The sequence below is a fragment of the Poromitra crassiceps genome (assembly GCF_964638095.1).
Source record: "Poromitra crassiceps genome assembly, chromosome: 6".
Lineage (NCBI taxonomy): Eukaryota > Metazoa > Chordata > Actinopteri > Beryciformes > Melamphaidae > Poromitra > Poromitra crassiceps.
In genome coordinates, this window is record NC_139627.1 from 12,843,118 (window position 1) to 12,868,330 (window position 25,213).

General features: G+C 41.7%; 1 protein-coding gene across 2 annotated transcripts; it reads left to right on the forward strand.

Moving 5' to 3' along the window:
• The first annotated feature begins 704 nt into the window (after positions 1 to 704).
• On the forward strand, positions 705 to 24,796 carry LOC310778061 (PI-PLC X domain-containing protein 1-like). 2 transcript variants are annotated; one of them, XM_083638380.1, is made up of 7 exons: positions 705 to 930; positions 3,824 to 3,960; positions 13,195 to 13,320; positions 15,060 to 15,215; positions 16,682 to 16,794; positions 20,331 to 20,401; positions 22,816 to 24,796. In XM_083638380.1, exons 1-7 carry the CDS (start codon positions 819 to 821, stop codon positions 23,064 to 23,066), a joined length of 966 nt encoding a protein of 321 aa, XP_083494506.1. In that variant the 5' UTR covers positions 705 to 818; the 3' UTR covers positions 23,067 to 24,796. The 2 variants fall into 2 exon arrangements, with proteins under 2 accessions (XP_083494506.1, XP_083494507.1); XM_083638381.1 differs by having other exon boundaries at positions 13,198 to 13,320.
• The last annotated feature ends 417 nt before the right edge of the window (positions 24,797 to 25,213 follow it).

The following is a 25,213-nucleotide window of genomic DNA, read 5'->3' on the forward strand; positions in this document are numbered from 1 at the left end:
TCATCAAAAATCATCAAGACAACACTCGCCGATTCACTCTGCTTTCAAGCGTGACTACTCTGCGTTGGTCTCGTCTAATATTAGAGGTAAGATGTGAGGCATCGATATTAAATTTAGACTGTTTAATAACAATCGAAAATCTTGCTCGTAGCTGCTTTAAATGCGTAGTTTATTGTTTAAATGTGCAAACTTAACACCTTTTCAGTGTATTTTAAAAACATACTGTAGCGATCCAGGTAATCCAGGTAATTACAGGTAATGTGGTGTTTCCGTGTTTAGCTAGGAACTGATGTGTGGGGGTTGTTCCTAGGGGGAAGTGTGTGTATGTGACCATCCTGTCTGACGCATGTTGAGTCAAGCTAGGCGGAGAGCTAGTGTGGTCGTGTGTGGAGCTAGCAGCAAGGCTACCGCTGGAAGCTAATATAATGAGCCTGTGAATGAAAGCCCTGTACCAACTCTCCTGGTTCCTGAGGACGAATACCGATTTGTTACAATACATTACGTCGCTTTTAATTTGAAGGCAATCGGAAGTCTTATTGTTGCTAGCTCAAGGGACAGGAAGTCTTATTGCTGCCAGTAGTGAGGAGCTACATTCGGCACTCTAATTCGGTGGGCGCTCTTATGTTGAAAGTTGTGACAGGAAGTGCTATTCTGTCTTGCTTGACGCTGGTAGAGGCGTCCCGTGTATCAGGAAGGAAGTCTTTAATGTAAAATATGATATGACAGCTCCTCCGCGACAGTAATGCTGCATTAGTTTATGGCAGAAACAGAGCAGAGCAGTGGAGAGGATACTTTAATTTAAAGTGCAGAAGAAGAAGATGGAGGGCAGACTGGGTGGAGAACCCTATGGTGGAGAAGGAAACCCGGACTGGATGTCTCAACTGCCGCAGGAGCTGCTAGATGTCCCGCTGTGGAACCTGGCGATACCCGGTACGATACCAAGAACAATATTACGATACCAAGAACAATACCGATCAATATTATGATAGGCTACCTACCTGGAACAATACAGATCAATATTATACCAAGAACAATACAGATCAATATTACGATACCAAGAACAATACCGATCAATATTATGATAGGCTACCTGCCTGGAACAATACAGATCAATATTATACCAAGAACAATACAGATCAATATTACGATACCAAGAACAATACAAGGGATCAGCCGAGCAGAGTTTTTGTAACCAAACCGCTGGGTGGAAATGGCAATGGAACCCTATGGAGCGAGCCTGAGTGCTCACTCTAGCACCAGCAGTGCGGTGTAAATAAAAACAAGGCCAGGTGGAAACCTGGCATAGGCCCGTGTGCTGCTAATTTGAGTGGGAAGAGGGAGAGGATTTGCTAGTGTAACAGACTGTTCTGTATCTGTTAATGTCTACTCTTATTATGATTCAGTGCCATTGAACTTAGGCTACTTCAATGATTGCAGTAGCCTAATGGTACAATGTCTGTATGTAGTCAACGGCTGACTGTTAAATCAAAATAAACATCAACAAAGTTTATTTAGTTTTCATATTTAACTGGATTAATTATAAATAAAATAACTAGCCTACACTAATAATAAATACGGTACATGTTCTTTTCTCAATTCAAGTAAAATAATGGCTGCATTTAAAAAGAACATACAACAGAGTGCTTTGGGAAAATGTGCATCTTAAAAGTTCTTTAATTTGAGAGAAAAAATCCCCTTTTCTTCCCTTTACGCCACCTTTTCTATTGAGAGAAGTGAGCTCCCTATCTGTCTGTCTGTCTCAATGTCTGTCTCTATCTATCTATCTGTCTGTCTGTCTCAATGTCTGTCTCTATGTATCTATCGGTCTGTCTGTCTCTAGTCTATGTATCTGTCTGTCTGTCTGTCTATCGATCGTTCGCAATACAAACGTCACATGCCGTTGGCCAGTGAATGTGTGATTGTGCCCTCAGTCTGGATTTGAGTGTTTGCTCGTGTGGCACTTTCACAGACAGGTTAGGATCGCATCGCACTTCACATGAGACATACATACTGCCTGGTTTTGAGCTGCCCGTGAGAACAATGAATGAACATCTAAGAGTCTGCCTGCTCCGGATTAAAACGAAATCTTTGTTTTTGCGGTCTACTCGTTTCTTTTGAGCACGCCATGTGAAATGACTTATATCTCTCCCATATTTCTCACCTCTACTTCGTCCATGTGTCACTGACACACTCTCGCCTGCAGCACTGGAACCGTCTGGAACGGGCAGAATCGAATCGGATATTTGATTGGCTGTGTAGCATCACGTGTGATGATTTACAGCGCATGCATTGGTCTGTGAGCTTCCTGGCAGATAAACCAGTACCGTAAAGGGTAGAAAAGCATGTGCCGGTTAAAAAAGAAAAGCTCCGTGAAATGTAACAATTCTCAATGATTTATAGGTTATAGGGCTCGGTCCGGATAGGAAGGCGTCTGGGTCCGGATGCGGACCGGAGTCCGGACTTTGAGGATCGCTGGCCTACACCATTCAGCATGCATTTCGATATTTCAAACTTTAAGAATGTTCCTCCTAAGACCAGCTTCGAGGTGCATTACCGCCACCTACCGGACTGCAGAAAGGTGCAGGACCAGCGGCCAAATAGGCAAGTAAATAGGTGAGCAAAGTCATTCCCGACAAACGGGAATCTAAGGCACTGTGTTCTCCACACACGGGCCAAAAACTGTGACAGTTCACACAACCTTAACTCGACGTGCATATAGGCTATACATCAAACTCTTGAGCTACTTCTGCTCTCACTCAGAATGTCAAAATATAAGCAATGTCATGTATAGTTTTTTAGATATGAACGTTTGTTTGGCACAATTCTACCCTCAACGCAAGACTCATCAGTCATTCTTCCTTCAGAGTCTCGGGTCTGGACCCCCTATATCTACTGGACCCCCTATATCCACTGGCTATTGATTGATTGATTGATTGATTTTTATTTAACAGTTGTTAAAAATACAAATAGATCAAGGCCTCACTGGCCACACCATCAGTATCACATTGTCATAGGAATTAAACACAATAAAGTCCAGGACTTATTTCCATTGTGGTCCCCGTATGTAGAAACTAGCTAAATGTAGGCTAAATGGCTGCACGCGATATACACGTTATCAATCACAATAAAACTGTACTCACACGGGCGGCTGTAGCTCAGGAGGTAGAGCGGGTTGTCCACTAATCGCTTTGGATAAAAGAGGTTGGTGGGTCGATTACATATTATGTATTAGTATTAGGGGTGTCAAAAATAATCGATTATAAGATGCATCGTGATGCGGACGTGCACGATTCTGCATCGATTCACAAATGTCAAAAATCGATTATTTAAAAAAATAATAATAATAATAATTAATAATCAAATAAAATATAATGGAAGTACATGCAGTTGTTTATTTTAATTATGGATCATAATACAATGCAATTCCAAATGCACTTTTATTTTAAAAGTAGCCACACAGTGAGAAAAAAGAAAGTGAGAAAAAATAAATCACGTATTGCGGAAAAAAGTGATGCATCGATTTAAGATGCATCGAGATGCATCGATAATCGTACTCGAATCGAATCGTAGCCCTCTGAATCGTAATCGAATCGAATCGAATCGTGAGGCCAGTGAAGATTCACAGCCCTAATTAGTATTAGGTAATTTCTCCTGTTTCACAGGTTTCCACAGGATCTTAAATTTATCGCAGCTAGTGTGAGTATGGCACTCACTTTTTTATAGAAGAATATTGTGTTTTATAGAGTTTTATGTCAGGGAGTTTAGAGACATTTCTCTGACATTTTCATACTTTCTCTGTGTCTCTACCTGTCTTTCTCTCCAGGAAGTCATGACAGCATGTCCTTCTGTCTGGACGTCTCCTCTCCTGTCCAGCGGTCAGAGTCCCGCCTCCTCAGAGTGATTGACAGGCTCTTCCCCTGCTGCACACGCCCCTGTGTCTACCGCTGGGCCACCACACAGGTAGACAGACAGAAGCCCCCATCACACACGGGACTCCCTAGGAATACGCCATTTCATGCATCGCGTCCTGTTTTGTGTGCCTGGTGCTCATTCTGTATTGTACAGCAGATTTCTTTTTCTGATTTCTCCCCAATTGTACTTGGCCAGTTTCCCCCTGTTGCCCCGGTCGCTGCTCCCCACCTGCTGATCTGGGGAGAGCCGTAGACTAGCACCATGCTTCCTCCGCAACATGCGCAATTGCCAGCCGCTTCTTTTCACTTGACAGCGGGGAGCTTCACCGGCAGGACGTACAGCAGCACGTGGAAGGATCACGCTGTTCCCACCAGTTCCCTTCCGCCCCGAACAGGCGCCCCGACCGACCAGAGGAGGCGCTAGTGCAGCGACCAGGACACATACCCTCAATCCGGCTTCCCACCCGCAGACACAGCCAATCGTGCCTGTATGGATGCCCGACCAAGCCGGAGGTAACACGTGGGCGTGAACCTGCGACCCTCGTGCTGGTAGGCAGGGAATCTACTGCTACACCACCCGGACGCCCCGCCACAGACAGCACATTGAAAACTCCGGTAGGCGATACTGAGGAATACAGAGAGTTATCTGTTGCCGATAGGCTTCATCAAAATGGGAACTCGTTTGGCAATGAACCCCCAATATGTAAAAGGTACGCACTCCAGCTTTAAAGACTAGTTGTGACTGTACATCTGATCTGCTCCAGTAAAGTCTGTCTATCACACTCAATGATAGACGTGGTTGTCGGTGAGACATAAACAATAATAATAATAAATATAGCCGCAAGCGGCGATGCGGGGTCCAAGCTTCCGGTGACTTGGGGGGTATATGTCAGATAGTGCACATTTATTCAGACTAATATGCACAAGTAAACAAAGTTTGGTTGAGATCCGGTGACCTGACGGTTTCCAAGCAGTAGTAGTAGCAGTAGTAGTAATAGTGTTGGTAGTAGAGGGAGTGGTAGCAGTAGTAGCAGCAGAAGTACTAAGAATAGTAAATGGTAAATGGACTGCATTTATATAGCGCTTTTATCCAAAGCGCTTTACAATGTGCCTACATTCACCCATTCACACACCGAAGGCAGCCAGCTGCCACGCAGGGTGCTGGCACAGCCATCGGGAGCAATTTGGGGTTCAGTGTCTTGCCCAAGGACACTTCGACGTGCGGACTGGAGGAGCCGGGGAACGAACCACCAACCTTCTAATTAGTGGACAACCCACTCTACCTCCTGAGCCACAGCTGCCACTAGTAGCCAATAGTAGTAGTAGTAGTAGCAGCAGCAGCAGTAGTAGTAGTGGTGGTTGGCTGTTATAGCGCCACCATCTGGTAGATTGGTGTAATTTTTTCCTCTGAGTAGTGGGTGATGTCTTGAAACTTGAAGTAGTACTTGGATAGAAAGCAGTTTTTGTGTACAATATCCCTTTAAGTATCTGGACAGAAAGTGGTATTTGGGTAGAACATACTGTCAATACGACAAGTACTTCTCTGGCTCTGCAGATACATATAATATGGTCTACAAAGTTAAATACAACAGTCTGGATAGCTCACTTGGTAAAGCACATGACTTATGCTAACTAAAGACCATTGCCGCTCAAAGTTCAAACCCCATGTGGGATGAAAAACTTTCAACTTCAGACAGTTAAGTCAGTGACATTAATTAAAACCCCACATGCTGCCTCCTTATTTTGCGGTGTTTCATGAACTTTTTCAATATCTTGGAAATGTTAGCTGGAGATTGCGTGGCTGTGTTCAAGAACGTGTTTTGCAACAGGAGAGGTTAGTTCTTGTCTCATGATGGAGCTTTTGTGTTCTGAAATCAGAATTTTCAGTTGTCATTGTGTCTTTCCCACACACACATCAAACCATAGGGCGTAGTGGCGTCCACTACAGAAGGTTGATGGGGTTTATCCCTGAAATTGCTTTTGGTGACTATAGCCAGCACCCTGCATGGCAGCTTGTCATGCAGTCCATTTACCATTAAGGACATTTTTGTATTACACACATAATGCACCACTTTACATTAAAAGTATGCCCTGAATGGAGGTGTTTGAACTAATTGGTGTGGGTTGTGCTGTTACAATGAGCACATGAGTGACAAGGATAATTCAGATTGAATTCTCTTTTTGGACCTTTCACATGTGAAGACACAATAATGTATTGGAATGTTTTTCCTCTCTCATCTGAAAGAAGGCTCCCAGCAAACACAATTACATCATGATGATGTTCTGATATCATCTTTCAGTGACGTCCAGGACTAGGCCAAATCACAGCCGATTTGAGGATCATTTAGACATCTACACAGGAATGTCAAGATGACGTCGAAATATGACATTACCATGAATAGGCATATTCAGTTATTCTGCTATGTACACAGTGTGTATTCAGCAGCGTTATACATAATTATATCCAGATTAACCTTTATTCTACATTTTCAAAAAATAAAACAGTTACCTGGCCGTGGTTTGAACCCAGGACCTCCATCCTTCCACAGCAATGACGAGGCACGGATGTAACGTTATTATGGCATAAACTTGTTTTTATTCAAACGTGGGTGTCAAGTCTTTGTGGATCGGGCATTACTGTGTGACATCTAAACCAACTGTGTATTATGTTACAGCAGATGCAGAACCCCAAAACACATTAACCCCACCCAAAATGCTACATTCCAACTTCCAGTAGTAGTAGTAGTAGTAGTAGTAGTAGTAATAGTAGCAGAAGTAGTAATAGTAGTAGTAGTAGTGTTGGTAGTAGTGGGAGTGGTAGCAGTAGTAGCAGCAGTAGTTGTAATTGACCGGTTAATGAGTTGTGGGCAATTTAGTGTTAGCGTGTGTTTCATTAAAAGTTTCGAGATTTAGCATTTCAAAACGGTTTCACGTATCCAAAATCCTTTACTAACCTTAGGTCGGGGTAGTCCATAGATGGCCCAGAAAAAGTTTTGTGTGATTTGGCCAAACGGTCTAGGAGGAGCTCGCAAAAGTAGGTTTTTGATCAAATTCAAAATGGCGGAAAATCTACCACGCAGAAATGGGCGTGGCCTAGTGGGTTAGATACATGATGCTCCAGGGAAACCAGTAGATGTGGAATTTTGATTCTACAGCTCGCAGTTCAGAAGTTATGGACCGACAAACGTGAAATTGGCTGTTATAGCGCCACCATCTGGTGGATTGGTGTAATTTTTTTACTCTGAGTAGTGGGTGATGTCGTGAACCTGTGTGGAAAGTTTGGGTGATGGGGGGTGTATGGTTTCTGAGATCCACACACTTTTAGGGCAGGAAAAGAACAAAAGTAAATACACAAAAGTTTAAACATTTATCATTTCAAGACGGTTTCAGGTATCCAAAATCCTTTAATAACTTTGAGTCAGGTAAGTCCAGAGATGCCACAGAAAAAGTTTAGGCTCATTCAGGCAAATGGCCTGCGAGGAGATAGCAAAAGTAGGTTTTTGATAAAATTCAAAATGGCGGAAAATCTAGGCACACGCAAATGGGCGTGGCCTATATGGATAGATGCGTATTGATCCAGGGAATACAGCCGAAGTGGAATTTTGATTCTACGCCTCACGGTTCAGAAGATATGGACCATAACGCGAAATGGTCTGTTATAGCGCCACCATCTGGCCGATATGGGTAATTTTTTGTTTTTGAGTAGTGAGGCACATTTACAATCTATGTGCCCAGTCTGGCTACGCTGAGCATTACAGTTTCTGCTGTACATACAGTTTTACCGGAGAAGAAGAAAAAAAATAATAAATATAGCCGCAAGCGGCGATGCGGGGTCCAAGCTTCCGGTGACTTGGGGGGTATATGTCAGATAATATAGACACTGAATAGTGCACATTTATTCAGAGTTGGTATGTGCAAGTAAACAAAGTTTGGTTGAGATCCGGTGACCTGATGGTTTCCAAGCAGTAGTAGTAGTAGTAGTAGCAGTAGTAGTAGTAGTGAGAGTGGTAGCAGTAGTAGCAGCACTAGTTGTAATTGACTGGTTAATGAGCTGTGGGCAATTTAGTGTCGGGGTGTGTTTCATTAAAAGTTTAGAGATTTATCATTTCAAAATGGATTCAAGTATCCAAAATCCTTTAATAACTTTAGGTCGGGTTAGTCCATAGATGACCGCGAAAAGTTTTCGTGTGATTTGGCCAAACGGTCTAGGAGGAGTTCGCAAAAGTAGGTTTTTGATAAAATTCAAAATTGCGGAAAATCTAGGCACACGCAAATGGGCGTGGCCTATATGGATAGATGCGTCTTGATCCAAGGAATCCCTGAGAAGTGAAATTTTTAGTATAGGACAAACGGTTCAGAAGATATGGACCGTAACGCGAAATGGTCTGTTATAGCGCCACCATCTGGTGGATTGGTGTATTCTTTTTTTTTCTGAGTAGGGGATGACCTCTTGAACCTATGTGCAAAGTTTAGGTGATGTGGAGGGTATGGTTTCTGAGATCCACACACTTTTAGGGCAGAAAAAGAAGAAAAACAAATAGACAATATAGCCGCAAGCGGCGATGCGGGGTCCAAGCTTCCGGTGACTTGGGGGGTATATGTCAGATAATATGACACTGAATAGTGCACATTTATTCAGAGTTGGTATGTGCACAAGTAAACAAAGTTTGGTTGAGATCCGGTGACCTGACAGTTTCCAAGTAGTAGTAGTAGTAGTAGTAGTAGTAGCAGTAGTAGTAATAGTAGTAGTAGTAGTAGTGGGAGTGGTAGCAGTTGTAGCAGCAGTAGTTGTAATTGCCTGGATAATGAGTTGTGGGCAATTTAGTGTCGCGGTGTGTTTCATTAAAAGTTTAGACATTTATAATTTCCAAACGGTTTCACATATCCAAAATCCTTTGATAACTTTAGGTCGGGGTAGTCCATAGCTGATCCAGAAAAAGTTTTGTGTGATTTGGTCAAAAGGTTCACAAAAGTAGGTTTTTTATCAAATTCAAAATGGCGGAAAATCTACCAGACATAAATGGGCGTAGCCTAGTAGGTTAGATGCATGATGCTCCAGGGAAAGCAGTAGATGTGGAATTTTGATTCTACGGCTCGTGGTTCAGAAGTTATGGCCCAAAAGACGTGAAATTGGCTGTTATAGCGACACCATATGGTGGATTGGTGTAATTTTTTTCCTCTGAGTAGTGGGTGATGTCTTGAACCTGTGTGGAAAGTTTGGGTGATGGGGGGCGTATGGTTTCTGAGATCCACACACTTTTAGGGCAAGAAAAGAACAAAAGCAAATACGCAAAAGTTTAGACATTTATCATTTCAAAACGGTTCCACGTATCCAAAATCCTTTGATAACTTTAGGTCGGGTTAGTCCATAGATAACCCCAAAAAGTTTTCGTGTGATTTGGCCAAACGGTCTAGGAGAAGTTTGCAAAAGTAGGTTTTTGATCCAATTCAAAATGGCGGAAAATCTAGGCACACGCAAATGGGCGGGGCCTATATGGATAGATGCGTATTGATTCAAAGAATCCGTGAGAAGTGAAATTTTGAGTATAGGACACACGGTTCAGAATATATGGACCATAATGCGAAATGGTCTGTTATAGCGCCACCATCTGGTGGATTGGTGTATTCTTTTTTCTGTGAGTAGGGGGTGAGCTCTTGAACCTATGTGGAAAGTTTAGGTGATGTGGAGGGTATGGTTTCTGAGATCCACACACTTTTAGGGCAGAAAAAGAAGAAAAACAAATAGACAATATAGCCGCAAGCGGCGATGCGGGGTCCAAGCTTCCGGTGACTTGGGGGGTATATGTCAGATAGTGCACATTTATTCAGACTTGGTATGTGCACAAGTAAAGAAAGTTTGGTTGAGATCCGGTGACCTGACGGTTTCCAAGCAGTACTAGTAGTAGTAGTAGTAGCAGTAGTAGTAATAGTGTTGGTAGTAGAGGGAGTGGTAGCAGTAGTAGCAGCAGAAGTACTAAGAATAGTAAATGGTAAATGGACTGCATTTATATAGCGCTTTTATCCAAAGCGCTTTACAATGTGCCTACATTCACCCATTCACACACCGAAGGCGGCCAGCTGCCACGCAGGGTGCTGGCACAGCCATCGGGAGCAATTTGGGGTTCAGTGTCTTGCCCAAGGACACTTCGACGTGCGGACTGGAGGAGCCGGGGAACGAACCACCAACCTTCTAATTAGTGGACAACCCGCTCTACCTCCTGAGCCACAGCCGCCACTAGTAGCCAATAGTAGTAGTAGTAGTAGCAGCAGCAGCAGTAGTAGTGGTGGTTGGCTGTTATAGCGCCACCATCTGGTGGATTGGTGTAATTTTTTCCTTTGAGTAGTGGGTGATGTCTTGAAACTTGAAGTAGTACTTGGATAGAAAGCAGTTTTTGTGTACAATATCCCTTTAAGTATCTGGACAGAAAGTGGTATTTGGGTAGAACATACTGTCAATACGACAAGTACTTCTCTGGCTCTGCAGATACATATAATATGGTCTACAAAGTTAAATACAACAGTCTGGATAGCTCACTTGGTAAAGCTCATGACTTATGCTAACTAAAGACTATTGTGGCTCAAAGTTCAAACCCCATGTGGGATGAACAATTTTCAACTTCAGACAGTTAAGTCAGTAATAGTAATTAAAACCCCACATGTTGCCTCCTTATTTTGCGGTGTTTCATGAACTTTTTCAATATCTTGGAAATGTTAGCTGGAGATTGCGTGGCTGTGTTCAAGAATGTGTTTTGCAACAGGAGAGGTTAGTTCTTGTCTCATGATGGAGCTTTTGTGTTCTGAAATCAGAATTTTCAGTTGTCATTGAGTCTTTCCCACACACACATCAAACCATAGGGCATAGTGGCGTCCACTACAGAACGTTAATGGTTTTATCCCTGAAATTGCCTTTGATGACTATAGCCAGCACCCTGCATTGCAGCTTGTCATGCAGTCCATTTACCATTAAGGACATGTCTGTATTACACACATAATCCACCATTTTACATTAAAAGTCTGCCCTGAATGGAGGTGTTTGAACTAATTGGTGTGGGTTGTGCTGTTACAATGGAACTAAAGTAAAGGTAAAGTCCCACTGATTGTCACACAATGTGTGAAATTTGTTCTCCGCATTTGACCCATCCCCTGGGGGAGCGGTGAGCGGCAGCATGCGCCGCGCTCGGGAATCATATGGTGATCTAACCCCCCAATTCCAACCCTTTGATGCTGAGTGCCAAGCAGGGAGGCAAATAGGTCTCATTTTTATAGTCTTTGCTATGACTCAGCCGGGGATCGAACTCACGACCTCCCAGTCTCAGGGCGGACATTCAGACCACAAGGCCACTGAGCTGGACACATGAGTGACAAGGATAATTCAGATTTAATTCTCTTTTTGGACCTTTCACATCTGAAGACACAATAATGTATTGGAATGTTTTTCCTTTCATATATCTGAAAGAAGGCTCCCAGCAAACACAATTACATCATGATGATGTTCTGATATCATCTTTCAGTGACGTCCAGGACTAGGCCAAATCACAGCCGATTTGGGGATCATTTAGACATCTACACAGGAATGTCAAGAGGACGTCGAAATATGACGTTACCATAAATAGGCATATTCAGTTATTCTGCTATGTACACAGTGTGTATTCAGCAGCGTTATACATAATTATATTCAGATTAACCTTTATTCTACATTTTCAAAAAATAAAACAGTTACCTGGCCGTGGTTTGAACCCAGGACCTCCAGCTTTGGTGTCTGCTACTTTACCCCTACACCATCCTTCCACAGCAATGACAAGGCACGGATATAACCTTATTATGGCATAAACTTGTTTTTATTCAAACGTGGGTGTCAAGTCTTTGTGGATCGGGCATTACTGTGTGACATCTAAACCAACTATGTATTATGCTACAGCAGATGCAGAACCCCAAAACACATTAACCCCACCCAAAATGCTACATTCCAACTTCCAGTAGTAGTAGTAGTAGTAGTAGTAGTAGTAGTAGTAATAGTAGCAGAAGTAGTAATAGTAGTAGTAGTAGTGTTGGTAGTAGTGGGAGTGGTAGCAGTAGTAGCAGCAGTAGTTGTAATTGACCGGTTAATGAGTTGTGGGCAATTTAGTGTTGGCATGTGTTTCATTAAAAGTTTCGAGATTTAGCATTTCAAAACGGTTTCACGTATCCAAATTCTTTTATTAACCTTAGGTCGGGGTAGTCCATAGATGGCCCAGAAAAAGTTTTGTGTGATTTGGCCAAACGGTCTAGGAGGAGCTCGCAAAAGTAGGTTTTTGATCAAATTCAAAATGGCGGAAAATCTACCACGCAGAAATGGGCGTGGCCTAGTGGGTTAGATACATGATGCTCCAGGGAAAGCAGTAGATGTGGAATTTTGATTCTACAGCTCGCAGTTCAGAAGTTATGGACCGACAAACGTGAAATTGGCTGTTATAGCGCCACCATCTGGTGGATTGGTGTAATTTTTTTACTCTGAGTAGTGGGTGATGTCGTGAACCTGTGTGGAAAGTTTGGGTGATGGGGGGTGTATGGTTTCTGAGATCCACACACTTTTAGGGCAGGAAAAGAACAAAAGTAAATACACAAAAGTTTAAACATTTATCATTTCAAGACGGTTTCACGTATCCAAAATCCTTTAATAACTTTGAGTCAGGTAAGTCCAGAGATGCCACAGAAAAAGTTTAGGCTCATTCAGGCAAATGGCCTGGGAGGAGATAGCAAAAGTAGGTTTTAGATAAAATTCAAAATGGCGGAAAATCTAGGCACACGCAAATGGGCGTGGCCTATATGGATAGATGCGTATTGATCCAGGGAATACAGCCGAAGTGGAATTTTGATTCTACGCCTCACGGTTCAGAAGATATGGACCATAACGCGAAATGGTCTGTTATAGCGCCACCATCTGGCCGATATGGGTAATTTTTTGTTTCTGAGTAGTGAGGCACATTTACAATCTATGTGCCCAGTCTGGCTATGCTGAGCCTTACAGTTTCTGCTGTACATACAGTTTTACCGGAGAAGAAGAAAAAAAAAAATAATCGGAACAGATACAATAGGGATCCACGCACTTCGTGCTTGGACCCCTAATAATCGGAACAGATACAATAGGGATCCACGCACTTCGTGCTTGGACCCCTAATAACAGCAAATGTACAAATTGGCGATGAGCCTTCTGCGTGACAGCCATGTTTGACAGATTTCTATGCTGTGTGTATATATTTCTGTATTTATTTTCTCTCTCTCCGGTGCGTGTGCATGTGCGCAGCAGTGTCCCCTCAGTGTTCAGTGTGACCTCGGCGTTCGTTTCTTCGACCTGCGGATTGCCAGGAAGCCAGCAGGGGGCAGCAGACTGTTCTTCGCCCACGGCATCTACACACTGCTAACTGTCAAGGTGCACGCACGCGCACACCCACACACACACACACTAGGGATGCAGGTTTCTCTGACGACTAGTCTACTTTTTTTTTTTTTTTTTTTTGACTAGTCTATAAGCAAGAAAACACTCAGAAACTCAGCCAAAACTGAGTGCAATTTAATCTATAAGGTTAAATCGTTGTCAGATTTTGTTTTTTCATATATATTTTTTTTCATATTTTTATTGTTTCACAAAAAGTAATTTTTTTTTACAATACACTCATACACATTTCTTTTCATTTTTCTTTTTACAAAGTCCTGACTCTTACGTCTTAAGGGCAGTTTAGAGTCCAGCGATTTATCATAGCCCAACGGGCATCGCTGAACGTCCATTCCAGTATCGCTCGACGCTGATTTTGGACGCTGACGCTCGTAAAAAGTATAAACACCCAGGCGATATGAGAACACATCGCAGAGGCACAGAGCAGGATGTGTTGTGATATTTTCACATGGATTAATGCCGGACGGACAGACAGAGAAGCTGCCAGTCAAGATATAACGTTACCGTTTTGATTACAACATTACAAAACTGTCTATCTGCTTGCTAACATGCTGTGTGATTATCCATGCTAACGATGTGGTAGCTGTTACTTACCGTCTGTGTTGAGAATGTCCGCTTTCCAGGCATTTGCCTTTTGAACAGCATCTTTATAATCTGCCCGGTCGTCAGCCCAAAGGCACGGGAACCGTGTCCTTGTGTTTATTAAGTTTTCAACAAATATGTGATCTTCTTCCATTGTTAATTCAACTAGCTGGCTAACTAGTGGCTTCAGAAACTGCAGTAGGAGAGAAACAAATCATGGTTGTCATGACAACGAAGCTAACGATGGGGTCAAAGTTGAATCCAGATGAAGTCTTGACGATGGTCACAACGTTCATCACAACGATGGCATATCGCCCGTCGCTGGAAGTATAAACACTTGTCGTTATCACCAACGATGGAATGTGATCATGGTCGGTCGCAACGACCATAAATCACTGGACTCTAAACTGCCCTTTATGTTGCAATATATTTGATCTAATGGAATGTAACTAGAGATTTCATTTAACTAATGTGATCCTGTAGGATTAGCAGGGCAATCAGATTTCCAATGGATTGCAATACACTTCTTTGCAGCGATCAAAGCAACGTCAATATTATTTTGTTGAAATTCACTCCAAGGGGCCATATTACCTGTGCCCAAAAGACACAAGCGAGACCATTTGACCATGAGCATCTAAACATAGTGTTATAGTATCAATTACACATTTCCAAAATGTTGACAACAAATTACCAAAACGTGATAAAAATCGCCTTTTTGTTTTCTGCAGAAAGGACATTTCATTGTTCATTTTATGAAGTTTTTCCGGTGTTTAATGAGTTAATAAGTTCTATGCAGAATTTGGAAAGGAGAGTTTGTGCCTCATATTGTAAGAAAACATATGGGCTTTAAAACAAAAGAAAGAGCAGTCCTCTTGACTCATATCCACATCTAAATTCTTTTCCCATTAATGTTTAGTTTAGTTTAAATGTTTAAGCGACTAGTGGCCTACACACACACACACACACACACATGCACACTCACACTCACACACTCACAGTCTGTGGGTTTTTAATTGAATAGAAAAAAATATGATGATGAAGATGAACACACTGACAAATGTGTGTGTGTGTGTGTGTGTGTGTGTGTGTGTGTGTGTGTGTGTGTGTGTGTGTGTGTGTGTGTGTGTGTGTAGGAGGCTCTGGCTGAACTGGCCTCCTGGTTGGACAGTCATCCTAACGAGGTCGTCATCCTTTCCTGCTCGCATTTCGATTCACTGACGGACAGAGACCATGCCCACCTGGTGGATTACATCATCACTCTGTTCAGAGAAAAACTCTGCTCTCCACAGGTAGACAGACAGATAGAGATACAGATACAGACAGACAGACAGACAGACAGATAGAGATACAGATAGAGATACAGACAGACAGATAGAGATACAGACAGACAGATAGATACAGACAAACAGACAGACAGACAGACAGATAGATGGATAGATACAGACAGACAGACAGACAGACAGACAGACAGACAGACAGACAGACAGACAGATAGATAGATAGATAGATAGATAGATAGATAGATACAGACAGACAGACAGACAGACAGACAGACAGACAGATAGATAGATAGATAGATAGATAGATAGATAGATAGATAGATAGATAGATAGATAGATAGATACAGACATATAGAGATACAGACAGACAGACAGATAGATACAGACAGATAGATAGACAGGCAGATACAGACAGACCGATAGATAGACAGACAGACGGATAGATACAGACAGACAGACAGACATCAGATAGATAGATAGATACAGACAGATAGATAAATACAGACAGACAGACAGATAGATACAGACAGACAGACAGATACATACAGACAGACAGATAGATATAGATAGATAGATAGATAGATAGATAGATAGATACAGACAGACAGATAGATACATACATACAGATACAGACAGATAGATAGATACATACAGACAGACAGACAGATAGATACAGACAGACAGATACATACAGACAGATAGATATAGATAGATAGATAGATAGATAGATAGATAGATAGATACAGACAGACAGATAGATACATACATACAGATACAGACAGATAGATAGATACATACAGACAGACATATAGATACAGTAGATACATACAGACAGATAGATACATAGATAGATAGATACATACAGACAGACAGACAGACAGACATATAGATACAGTAGATACATACAGACAGATAGATACATAGATACATACTGTATATACAGACAGACAGACAGACAGACAGATAGATAGATAGATAGATAGATAGATAGATAGATAGATACAGACAGACAGACAGATGCATAGATAGATAGATAGATACAGACAGATTACATAGATAGATACAGACAGATTACATAGATAGATACAGACAGATAGATGCATAGATAGATAGATAGATAGATAGATACAGACAGACAGACAGACAGACAGACAGATTACATAGATAGATACAGACAGATAGATAGATAAATAGATACAGACAGACAGATATATACATACAGACAGATACAGACAGACAGATAGATAGATAGATATATAGATAGATACCGGTAGACAGATAGATAGATAGATACATACATACATACATACATACATACAGACATACATACATACATACATACAGACAGATAAATACAGACAGACATAAACCATATTTGAGGGTGTTTTGTGCAACCTGCCCCAGAACCTGTGTGTGTGTGTGTGTGTGTGTGTGTGTGTGTGTGTGTGTGTGTGTGTGTGTGCGCGTGTGTACAGGACACGCCCACGCTGCGTTCCTGTTGGTCCAGCTCTCAGCAGGTGATCGTCTCCTATGCCGACCAGCAGGTGGAGCAGCAGCAGCCACAGCTCTGGACTGAGGTCCCATACTGGTGACTGACTGTTTCTACTCAGCTGACTGTTTCTACTCAGCTGACTGTCTCTACTGACTGACTGTTTCTACTGAGCTGACTGTCTCTATTGACTGACTGTTTCTACTCAGCTGACTGTCTCTACTGACTGACTGTTTCTACTGAGCTGACTGTCTCTATTGACTGACTGTTTCTACTCAGCTGACTGTTTCTACTCAGCTGACTGTCTCTACTGACTGACTGTTTCCACTGAGCTGACTGTCTCTATTGACTGACTGTTTCTACTCAGCTGACTGTTTCTACTGACTGACTGTTTCTACTGAGCTGACTGTCTCTACTGACTGACTGTCTCTACTGAGCTGACTGTCTCTACTGAGCTGACTGTCTCTACTGACTGAGTGTTTCTACTAGGGATGGCACGATACCACTTTTTCCATATCCGATCCGATATCTGATACCACAATCTTGAGTATCTGCCAATACCGATATCAATCCGATCCAACCTTTTTCCCTCGCTTATACAACTAAGCTGTTAATAATACATTTACCAATGCACTTTGCTTAACCCAGCCATCTAAACAGCATGTTCAATCTGTGGAACAATATTTATTCCTTAAATGAAAGACTATAGAGACACTGCGTAACGCGTCATCATTCAGAAACCACGCCCAAGACGGGGGAAAACAGAAAGCCCCCCTCCAATCCAGGCGTTCCCCTATGTCACGTGCATGGTTGCGTGTTGCACACAAAGATCGTATATACAGAAGATGAACACTCCAACTTACTGTTTGTCCATTGCACTCTAGGAGAGAGCAGAGCAAGGAACTAACCATTCTACACTAAAATGGATATTAGTGTGAGGGGTATATATACCACTCTCATAACATGTGTGTATCACTTAGGGTGTCGAGTCATAGTCTATTTTTTTATTTGTCTTTATTGAATGTTCCAAAACTGCATGTTTAACTAAGAATAGGCTAATGATTATTTCCACTCACCACTTATTTAATGTGGTTACTTTACTTTGTGGTCAAAAGTTTGGAAGGAACAATGCATGCTGGGGGATATGCAAATATGTTTGTCCAATGGGTCCAATGGTCCAATGACTCTAATTGCTGGGTCCAAATTGATTTAGCATAATAAGCACCCGGGCTCTTATTGGCAGAATTACGGTATATATATATATATATATATATATAGTATATATACTGTGTGTATACAGTATATATACAGACTGCAACAGACGGTCAGGACTGCAGAAAAAACCATCATTGGCACAAACCTGCCCTCCATCCAGGACTTGTACTCCTCCAGAGTAAAAAAAAAACAGGCCGGAAAGATCATCACAGACCCATCTCACACTGGTTACGACCTGTTCGAACTCCTCCCCTCTGGTAGGCGCTAGAGAGACAGTCCGCATGTCTGGGAACGCCCACAAAATGTTAAACGGCTGGCGCGCGAGTGGGGTAAAACCGCCCATATATCTCATCGGCTGACTTACCAAAAGACGGTGCTGCGGCTCTAAACTACAGGTTTGGGGGTTCTAGAGCAGAACACAAGACGTCTGCTCAGATGTGCGTTTACTGCGGTCGTTAAATCCCCGATCGTGTCTGCCTGGGCTGCGCTATCAGCTAAATTCTAACTTTGCTGAATGGATAGAACGGGGGTTTTTACCCCACCCTGACCACGCCCCCAGCCAGCTAAACCAGCGTCTATGACGAGACGTGGCCTCAACCTATTGACTACCGTACTACACCAAAACAACCAGACATACTGTAAGAAACATTGTTCCCTCAGGCCATGAACACTTAATCCAGTCAGTTGATCACTTCATTCCAAACCCTTCACTGTATGCTTGAATCACTTTACTTTGAATCACTTTACTTGGTGCACCTACCTCATGCACACACACACACACAGACACTCCTCTAAGGTGAAACGTCTTAACTGTCCGAAAGCTGTGTCTCAATATAACTCAATAACTGTGAATTACTGTCTGAAAGCTTTGCTTATATAGATCGATAAACAGCTGTGCAATATCTGACTTACAATCCAATGTGGTTTACATACTTGAGGCTGTTACACATCAAGAGCGATGCGAATATACGGCACAAAATTGCGATGCGAATTTTGACCCACCTGTCAATCACAGCAACAGATGTGCACACGTCGGAAGCAAATTTCGGAAAAATCGACCGTGGTCCGGAAAAATAAACGCCGCAATAACGCTCAGCGAAACTTTGCCGTTGGTATGCACGGTTGCATAGACTGATATAGGTTTGGAAAATATTATTGACGTGCAAATTAATCGCACGGGGAAAAAATACGCTCCCGATGTGTAAGGCCCTTTAGTCTACACATAAGTATACAATTATTCAATTTTTTTCTCCTATACATATTTATATACATCACACTTATTGTATATAATGTAAATAGCAGTTGACTGTGTGTACCTTTGATCGCTGTCCCTGTTTGTTCATTTTAGCTTGTATACATAACCTCTTTTTCCTTTGTAAGTACATTGAGAGCAATGTACATGTATAGTACCGGAGTCAAGTTTACATACTTGGCCAAGAAAGCTGATTCTGATTCTGAACTCCCGTGAATTGTCGACTATTCGACTACTGGTTGGGAGTAGTTGATGTCGTGAATGCCCTAACACTAACAGATATCAATAGCACCACATGAGGGACGTCTCGTTTTCAGAGCACAGCCAGAACTACATAGTGTACTGTATTTCTAATCACACGAGCTTGGGTTAAAAGGGCTCTTACTTTGGTTAAATAACATAATACCGAAATAGTGTAGCGCCGATGCAGCACCACCAACATTATCCACTAGGGCTGTCACTTTTTATTCGAAATTCGAATTTAACTTCGAATGTGGGGGAGGAGGGGCATGTTCGAATGTAATTTGCCATGTTCGATTTTTTTTTTTTTTTTTTTATTACTTTTTTTTTTTTTTTTTTAAACCAAAATTAACCAACTGCTGCTTGCTGGTAATGTTAATCCCATGTCAGAAAAAGTCTCCAGATTTGTCGCGTTAGTCTCTTCTGAGAAAGATTGTCTCCAGGGTTTGAAAAGTTGTCTCGAGTTGGATGCAGCCAAGTTGTGAGGCAGTGTTGTGACTGTGAGCGTCCAAGCTAACACAGCAGCGGAGAGGAGCTGACTGACTGGACCATGAGGACAGCTGAGGATTTTTTTTTAATATTCTTTTAATATTTTATATTATATTATATATATTTATACGATGTAACCGGCAGGCGCGGAATGCATAATCGGGCACGTCGAGCCGATGCCCGGTGGCCTGGCATGCAAAAAAAACATTTTTATTTTTTTATTTTTTTTTATTAACCAAAAAACTTTGAATATATTCGAACATTTTGCGGGCAATTCGAAGTTCGTTCAAACTTTATTTTGGGAAAAAGTGACAGCACTATTATCCACCCAGACGGAAGTTCTTATTTATTGTGACGTCACACTGATATGGCCTATACTCAGTATGTGTGTACTCTGTGAGTATGTGTGTACTCAGTGTGTGTGTGTGTGTGTCCTCAGGTACGCTGACAGCTCCGACCCTCAGCAGGTGATCAAATACCTGGAGGAGAGGAAAAGCAGAGGAAGACCAGGTCAGTCTGTTTACTGGCTGGCAAGCTGTTTTGATATTTATTAGCTAAGTTTGACTATCTGGAATTAACATTACAGATATCAACGTCATTTTGACTAGTCATAATGTGACTAGTCAGAATTTTCATTCACGATATCTATAACAATAGTCTTCCTAGTCAAAAAGAAGATTTCGGATATCCACGTCATTCTCATAGGACAAATGACGTGACTTTTGCCGTTCATGTGTATGGGGTTTCTCATTACTGATATCTATTTAAAACTTAATTCAAGATATCTAAAAAGGACAATGTCGATAATCGAGAGGAATTCACGCTATCTTGAACTGGAAGTACAGCTACTCTGATTTTTTGTTTTGCCTTTATTAGGATAAGACAGTGGGCAGACAGGAAAGGTTGGGAGGGAGAAGAAGGGGGATGACATGTGGACCTCGGGTTGGATTCGAACCCGCGTCGGCCACGTGAAGGACTGAGCCTCCGTCGTACTGTATGTGTGCTACCAGGTGAGCCACCAGCCACCAGGACAGGTCACAGAGAGTCTATTTTAATGGGGCACTATCTAGCAGTAGGACCCTGAACTGCGGGGTCCCACAAGGCAGTTGTCTTGGCCCTCTCCTCTTCTCCATCTTCACAAATGATATGCCATATGCAATCAGTAAGGCTAGTTTGACCATGTATGCAGATGATTCTACTATTTATTATGCGGCTAACACATGTACTGAACTTAATCATGTTCTGTCTAGTGAGCTAAGTATTATATATAATTGGATAAAAGCAAATAAACTTATACTGAATATATCAAAAACAATGTGCATTATTTTTGGCTCTAATTATAGATTATCACAGAATCCTAAAATTAACATACTGATAGATGATCAAATTATAAAGCAAGTAAAAACAGTCAAACTTCTAGGACTCTGGCTGGACTGCACATTGTCATGGTCTGATCACATCAATAAAGTGGTTGTGAAAATGGGCAGAGCTGTTGCAATTACTAGGAAATGTGCATTATTTGTTACATCATCCGCACTTCGCCAAATTGTTTGCTCATTGGTTCTGTGTCATTTGGAATACTGCTCTGTGGTATGGTCATCTGCAGCTAAAGGTCTTCTTGAAAAATTACAAGTTGCACAAAACAAAGCAGCTAGGCTGGTCCTTGGGTGCTCCCCTAGGTCTAGCGTAGCTGAAATGCATACACGTCTCACATGGCTCACTGTTGAGCAGAAACTCTTATCAATCCTACTTGTACATTTTCACAAGGTTATCCATACCCAAACTCCTGGCTTTCTCTTCGACAGCATAATTTATAGCTCACGTACTCACACACACTCCACCAGAGGGGCGAGCAGGGGTCAGTTGACTTTGCCTAGACGCAAAACCAACTTTATGAAGAAAACAGTCACATACAGATCGATAATGTCCTGGAATTGTCTGCCAGTAAACATTTCCTCCATCCATGGGAGGGTAGGTTTTAAACGGAAACTTAGATCCCATCTGCACTCACTAACACCAGCAAACACACTTTGAACACACAACTTACTTTACTTTCCATTATGTCTTTCCTTTAATATTATGTCTTAGAATAGTGTCTTTTAGATCAGCTGATCTAATGTAGCTGGCCAGCTACATAACTAGCTGACCAAACTGTTGTTGTTGTTTTGTTTTGTTTTATATATTGCTTTTTACTCTGTGATTCTCCTGTATTGCACTGCTTTTTACCATTTCTTATTTTTTTACTATGTTATTTTACTACTGAACTTTACTGTCTACAGTTACAATTGCTGTGATGTATTGTGTATTGTGTTTGGACCCCAGGAAGACTAGCGGTCGTTTTGGCGGCAGCTAATGGGGATCCTTTTAAATAAACAAATAAACAAATAAACAGGACGCACACGGCTGCTCAGAATTAAATTGCAGATACTGTATCTGAAAGTGGAATTACAACTAGTCTAGTCATAATCCAGTTCCAGGTCTCCGCAATTCAGATGACAGATATCTGCAACTGAATCTGTCTGTCATAAGAAACATGAATGGCAAAAGTCATTTGTCCTAGGAAATGATGTCATTTGTCCTAGGAAATGATGTAATTTGTCCTAGGAAATGATGTAATTTGTCCTAGGAAGAATGATGTGGATATACAAAATGTTCTTTTTGCCTTGGAAGAATTGAATTAGGGCTATCTGTATCTGCAATACATACTGTATCCAGTCTAGCTATTAAATGTTAAAACGGCTTGCCATAGTTTAGTGAATGTTTACCGACTGACTGTTTACAAACTGACTGATCTATTGACTGACTGGTCTAGTGACTGACTGGTTTACTAACTGGTTTACCGACTGGCTGGTCTACTGACTGGTTTACTGACTTTGTTTACTGACTGACTGGTTTACGAAACATGTTTCCTGACTGTTTTCCAGCTGGGTTCTTCGTGAGCGGTCTGAACCTGACAGAAGACGCTCGCTGCGTTTTTCTTCATCCCTTCCTGACCATGAGGAAGATGACGCTGAAGGCTCTCTCTCCTCTGCTGCGCTGGGCGAGCGAGCAGCAGCCAGGGCCGCAGGGGGGCGGAGTCAACATCCTCTGCTGCGACTTCATAGGCGTCAGCGCCTTCTGCTCGCTGGTCATCGGCCTGAACTACAAACTGCTGGGCAGCCCCTGCACCAGGTAGCAGCCTGGCTGTTAATGTAGCAAGCCGGGTTGATAGGGCTGGACGATATGGCCAAAATCCATATCAGGATATACCGGTGCATCTCAAAGAATTTGAATATCGTGAAAAAGTAAATTTCCCCCCCATAAATTAATTCAAAAAGTGAAAATTTCATATCCCGTATTCTAGATTGGTTACGCATGAAGTGAATTAATCCAGCCTTTTTTTATGATTACGGCTTACAGCTCATGAAAGTCAAAACTCCAGTATCTCAAAATATTAGAATATTCCCAATGAAAAGACCAATAAAAAGAAAGGATTTATAATACAGAAATGTTGAACTTCTGTAATGTTAATTTATGCACTCAATACTGATTGATTGATTTTCTTTATTTAAGTGTCATGCTTCGAATGAAGCCCAGCCCACATGGGCTTACAGGACACTTTTACTGTTCATCATTTAAACAAACAATGATCAAAACATAAAACCAACAGAAAACACCCAAAATACATACAGTAAAGTTGTACAGCATGAAAACCACCACCTGAACCTACTTAAAGAGCTGTGCTTGCCTTCTATTCCAGGCCCTAGAGATAAAGTTAGCAGTCTTAAATACCTCAGTCTTAAACAACCACTCCAACTTCTGGCCATCATCTGCCCAGAAGAGCTCAGGTCTTTGCTTTTGCATTTCGTCAAATAAGGAAATCCTCAAATCATCATATAAAGTACAATAAAACATGAAATGAAACTCATTTTCAACATCTTTTAGATCACAGACATTGCATATCCTGTTCTCTTCTGGTATAGCTGTGAACCGCCCTACTTCAATGGCAAGAGGCAGGATACCAATTCTCAGCTGAGCACATAAAGACCTCTGGTTTCTGGTTAGAAAGGAAGTGACATAGGGCTCAGGACCAAAACGCTGCTTCATCTGAACATATGATCTAAGCTTAGGTTTAGACCATATGTCGTTTGCCCATCCCTCTCTGTAATTAAGAGATAACTTTTGTTTCAACATATTAACATTACAGCAAAGCATGTTGTGAAAAATATATGCCAGGTCTGCCTCTCTAGTAGAACAAATTTCCTTTATCCAGGGGTGACTGTGAGCCTTGTCCCAGTTGAAGACCTTCTTTGTTAACCTACTCTCTGGCATATTAATGAAGCGGTTCCATAGCCGTATCATTTCTCCCTTTAGTCTAATCTCCACCGGTTCCCAACCCATATCACCCTGTATGGCAAGAATAGGGGCAAATGCATGTACCCCACATACTTCTTATTTTGCTTCTTTTGCATGAATTACTCCATCAGTCTGTTTATGGTATTTTATTTTCATGAGCTGTAAGCTAGAAATAATCAAAATTAAAACCAAAAAAAGGCTTATAATATTTCACTTTATGTGTAATGAATCTAGAATATATGAAGGTTTCACTTTTTGAATTAAATTACGGGGAAGAAAGAGCTTTTCCACAATATATATATATTTTTAGATTCACCTGTACTTTTTCATATCAGTCGATACTTTTTCATATCAGTCGATATGATAATTATTATGACATTAGTCAATTACTGTGTTAACCCTATAAAGGTCACAGGAAACCTGCCAAGGATGCCATTTATGTGATGTCACAACTGCACCTAGCATGATGTCACAACTGCACCTAACATGTTTGAAAATGTGCCAATAAGTCGATTACATTCTGCTTGAACGCATTCCACTGACTCCGCACCCTGTAATGAAAGATGATGATGATGATGCTGTAAATTATGTATATCGAAAATATTGAAAATGCATTAAAGAAATATATCATTGTTATTGAGGCATATTTACTTGTTTTCCTAGTGATCGACAGGTCGTAGACTCTGGACCAATAGCAGGCGGCTCTGTGTCGACCCTCAGCCTCTCTGGCTGCTCCACCTCAAAACATGTCACATAAGGACTGTAAGTAAGGGATAATCAACAACTAGGGGTGCATTATACGATTTTAATGCACGACGTGGAGGCAAATTACCATCCGACACCGCAGTCGGAGGGGTGGTTGCCTCTGCGAAGTGCATTAAAATCTATAATGCACACCTAGGAGTTGATTATCCTGCTTATAGCCTACCATGGCCAACAATATAAAATAAAAGCATTCGTGGATTTTTGGTGCAAGTTTAGCAATCA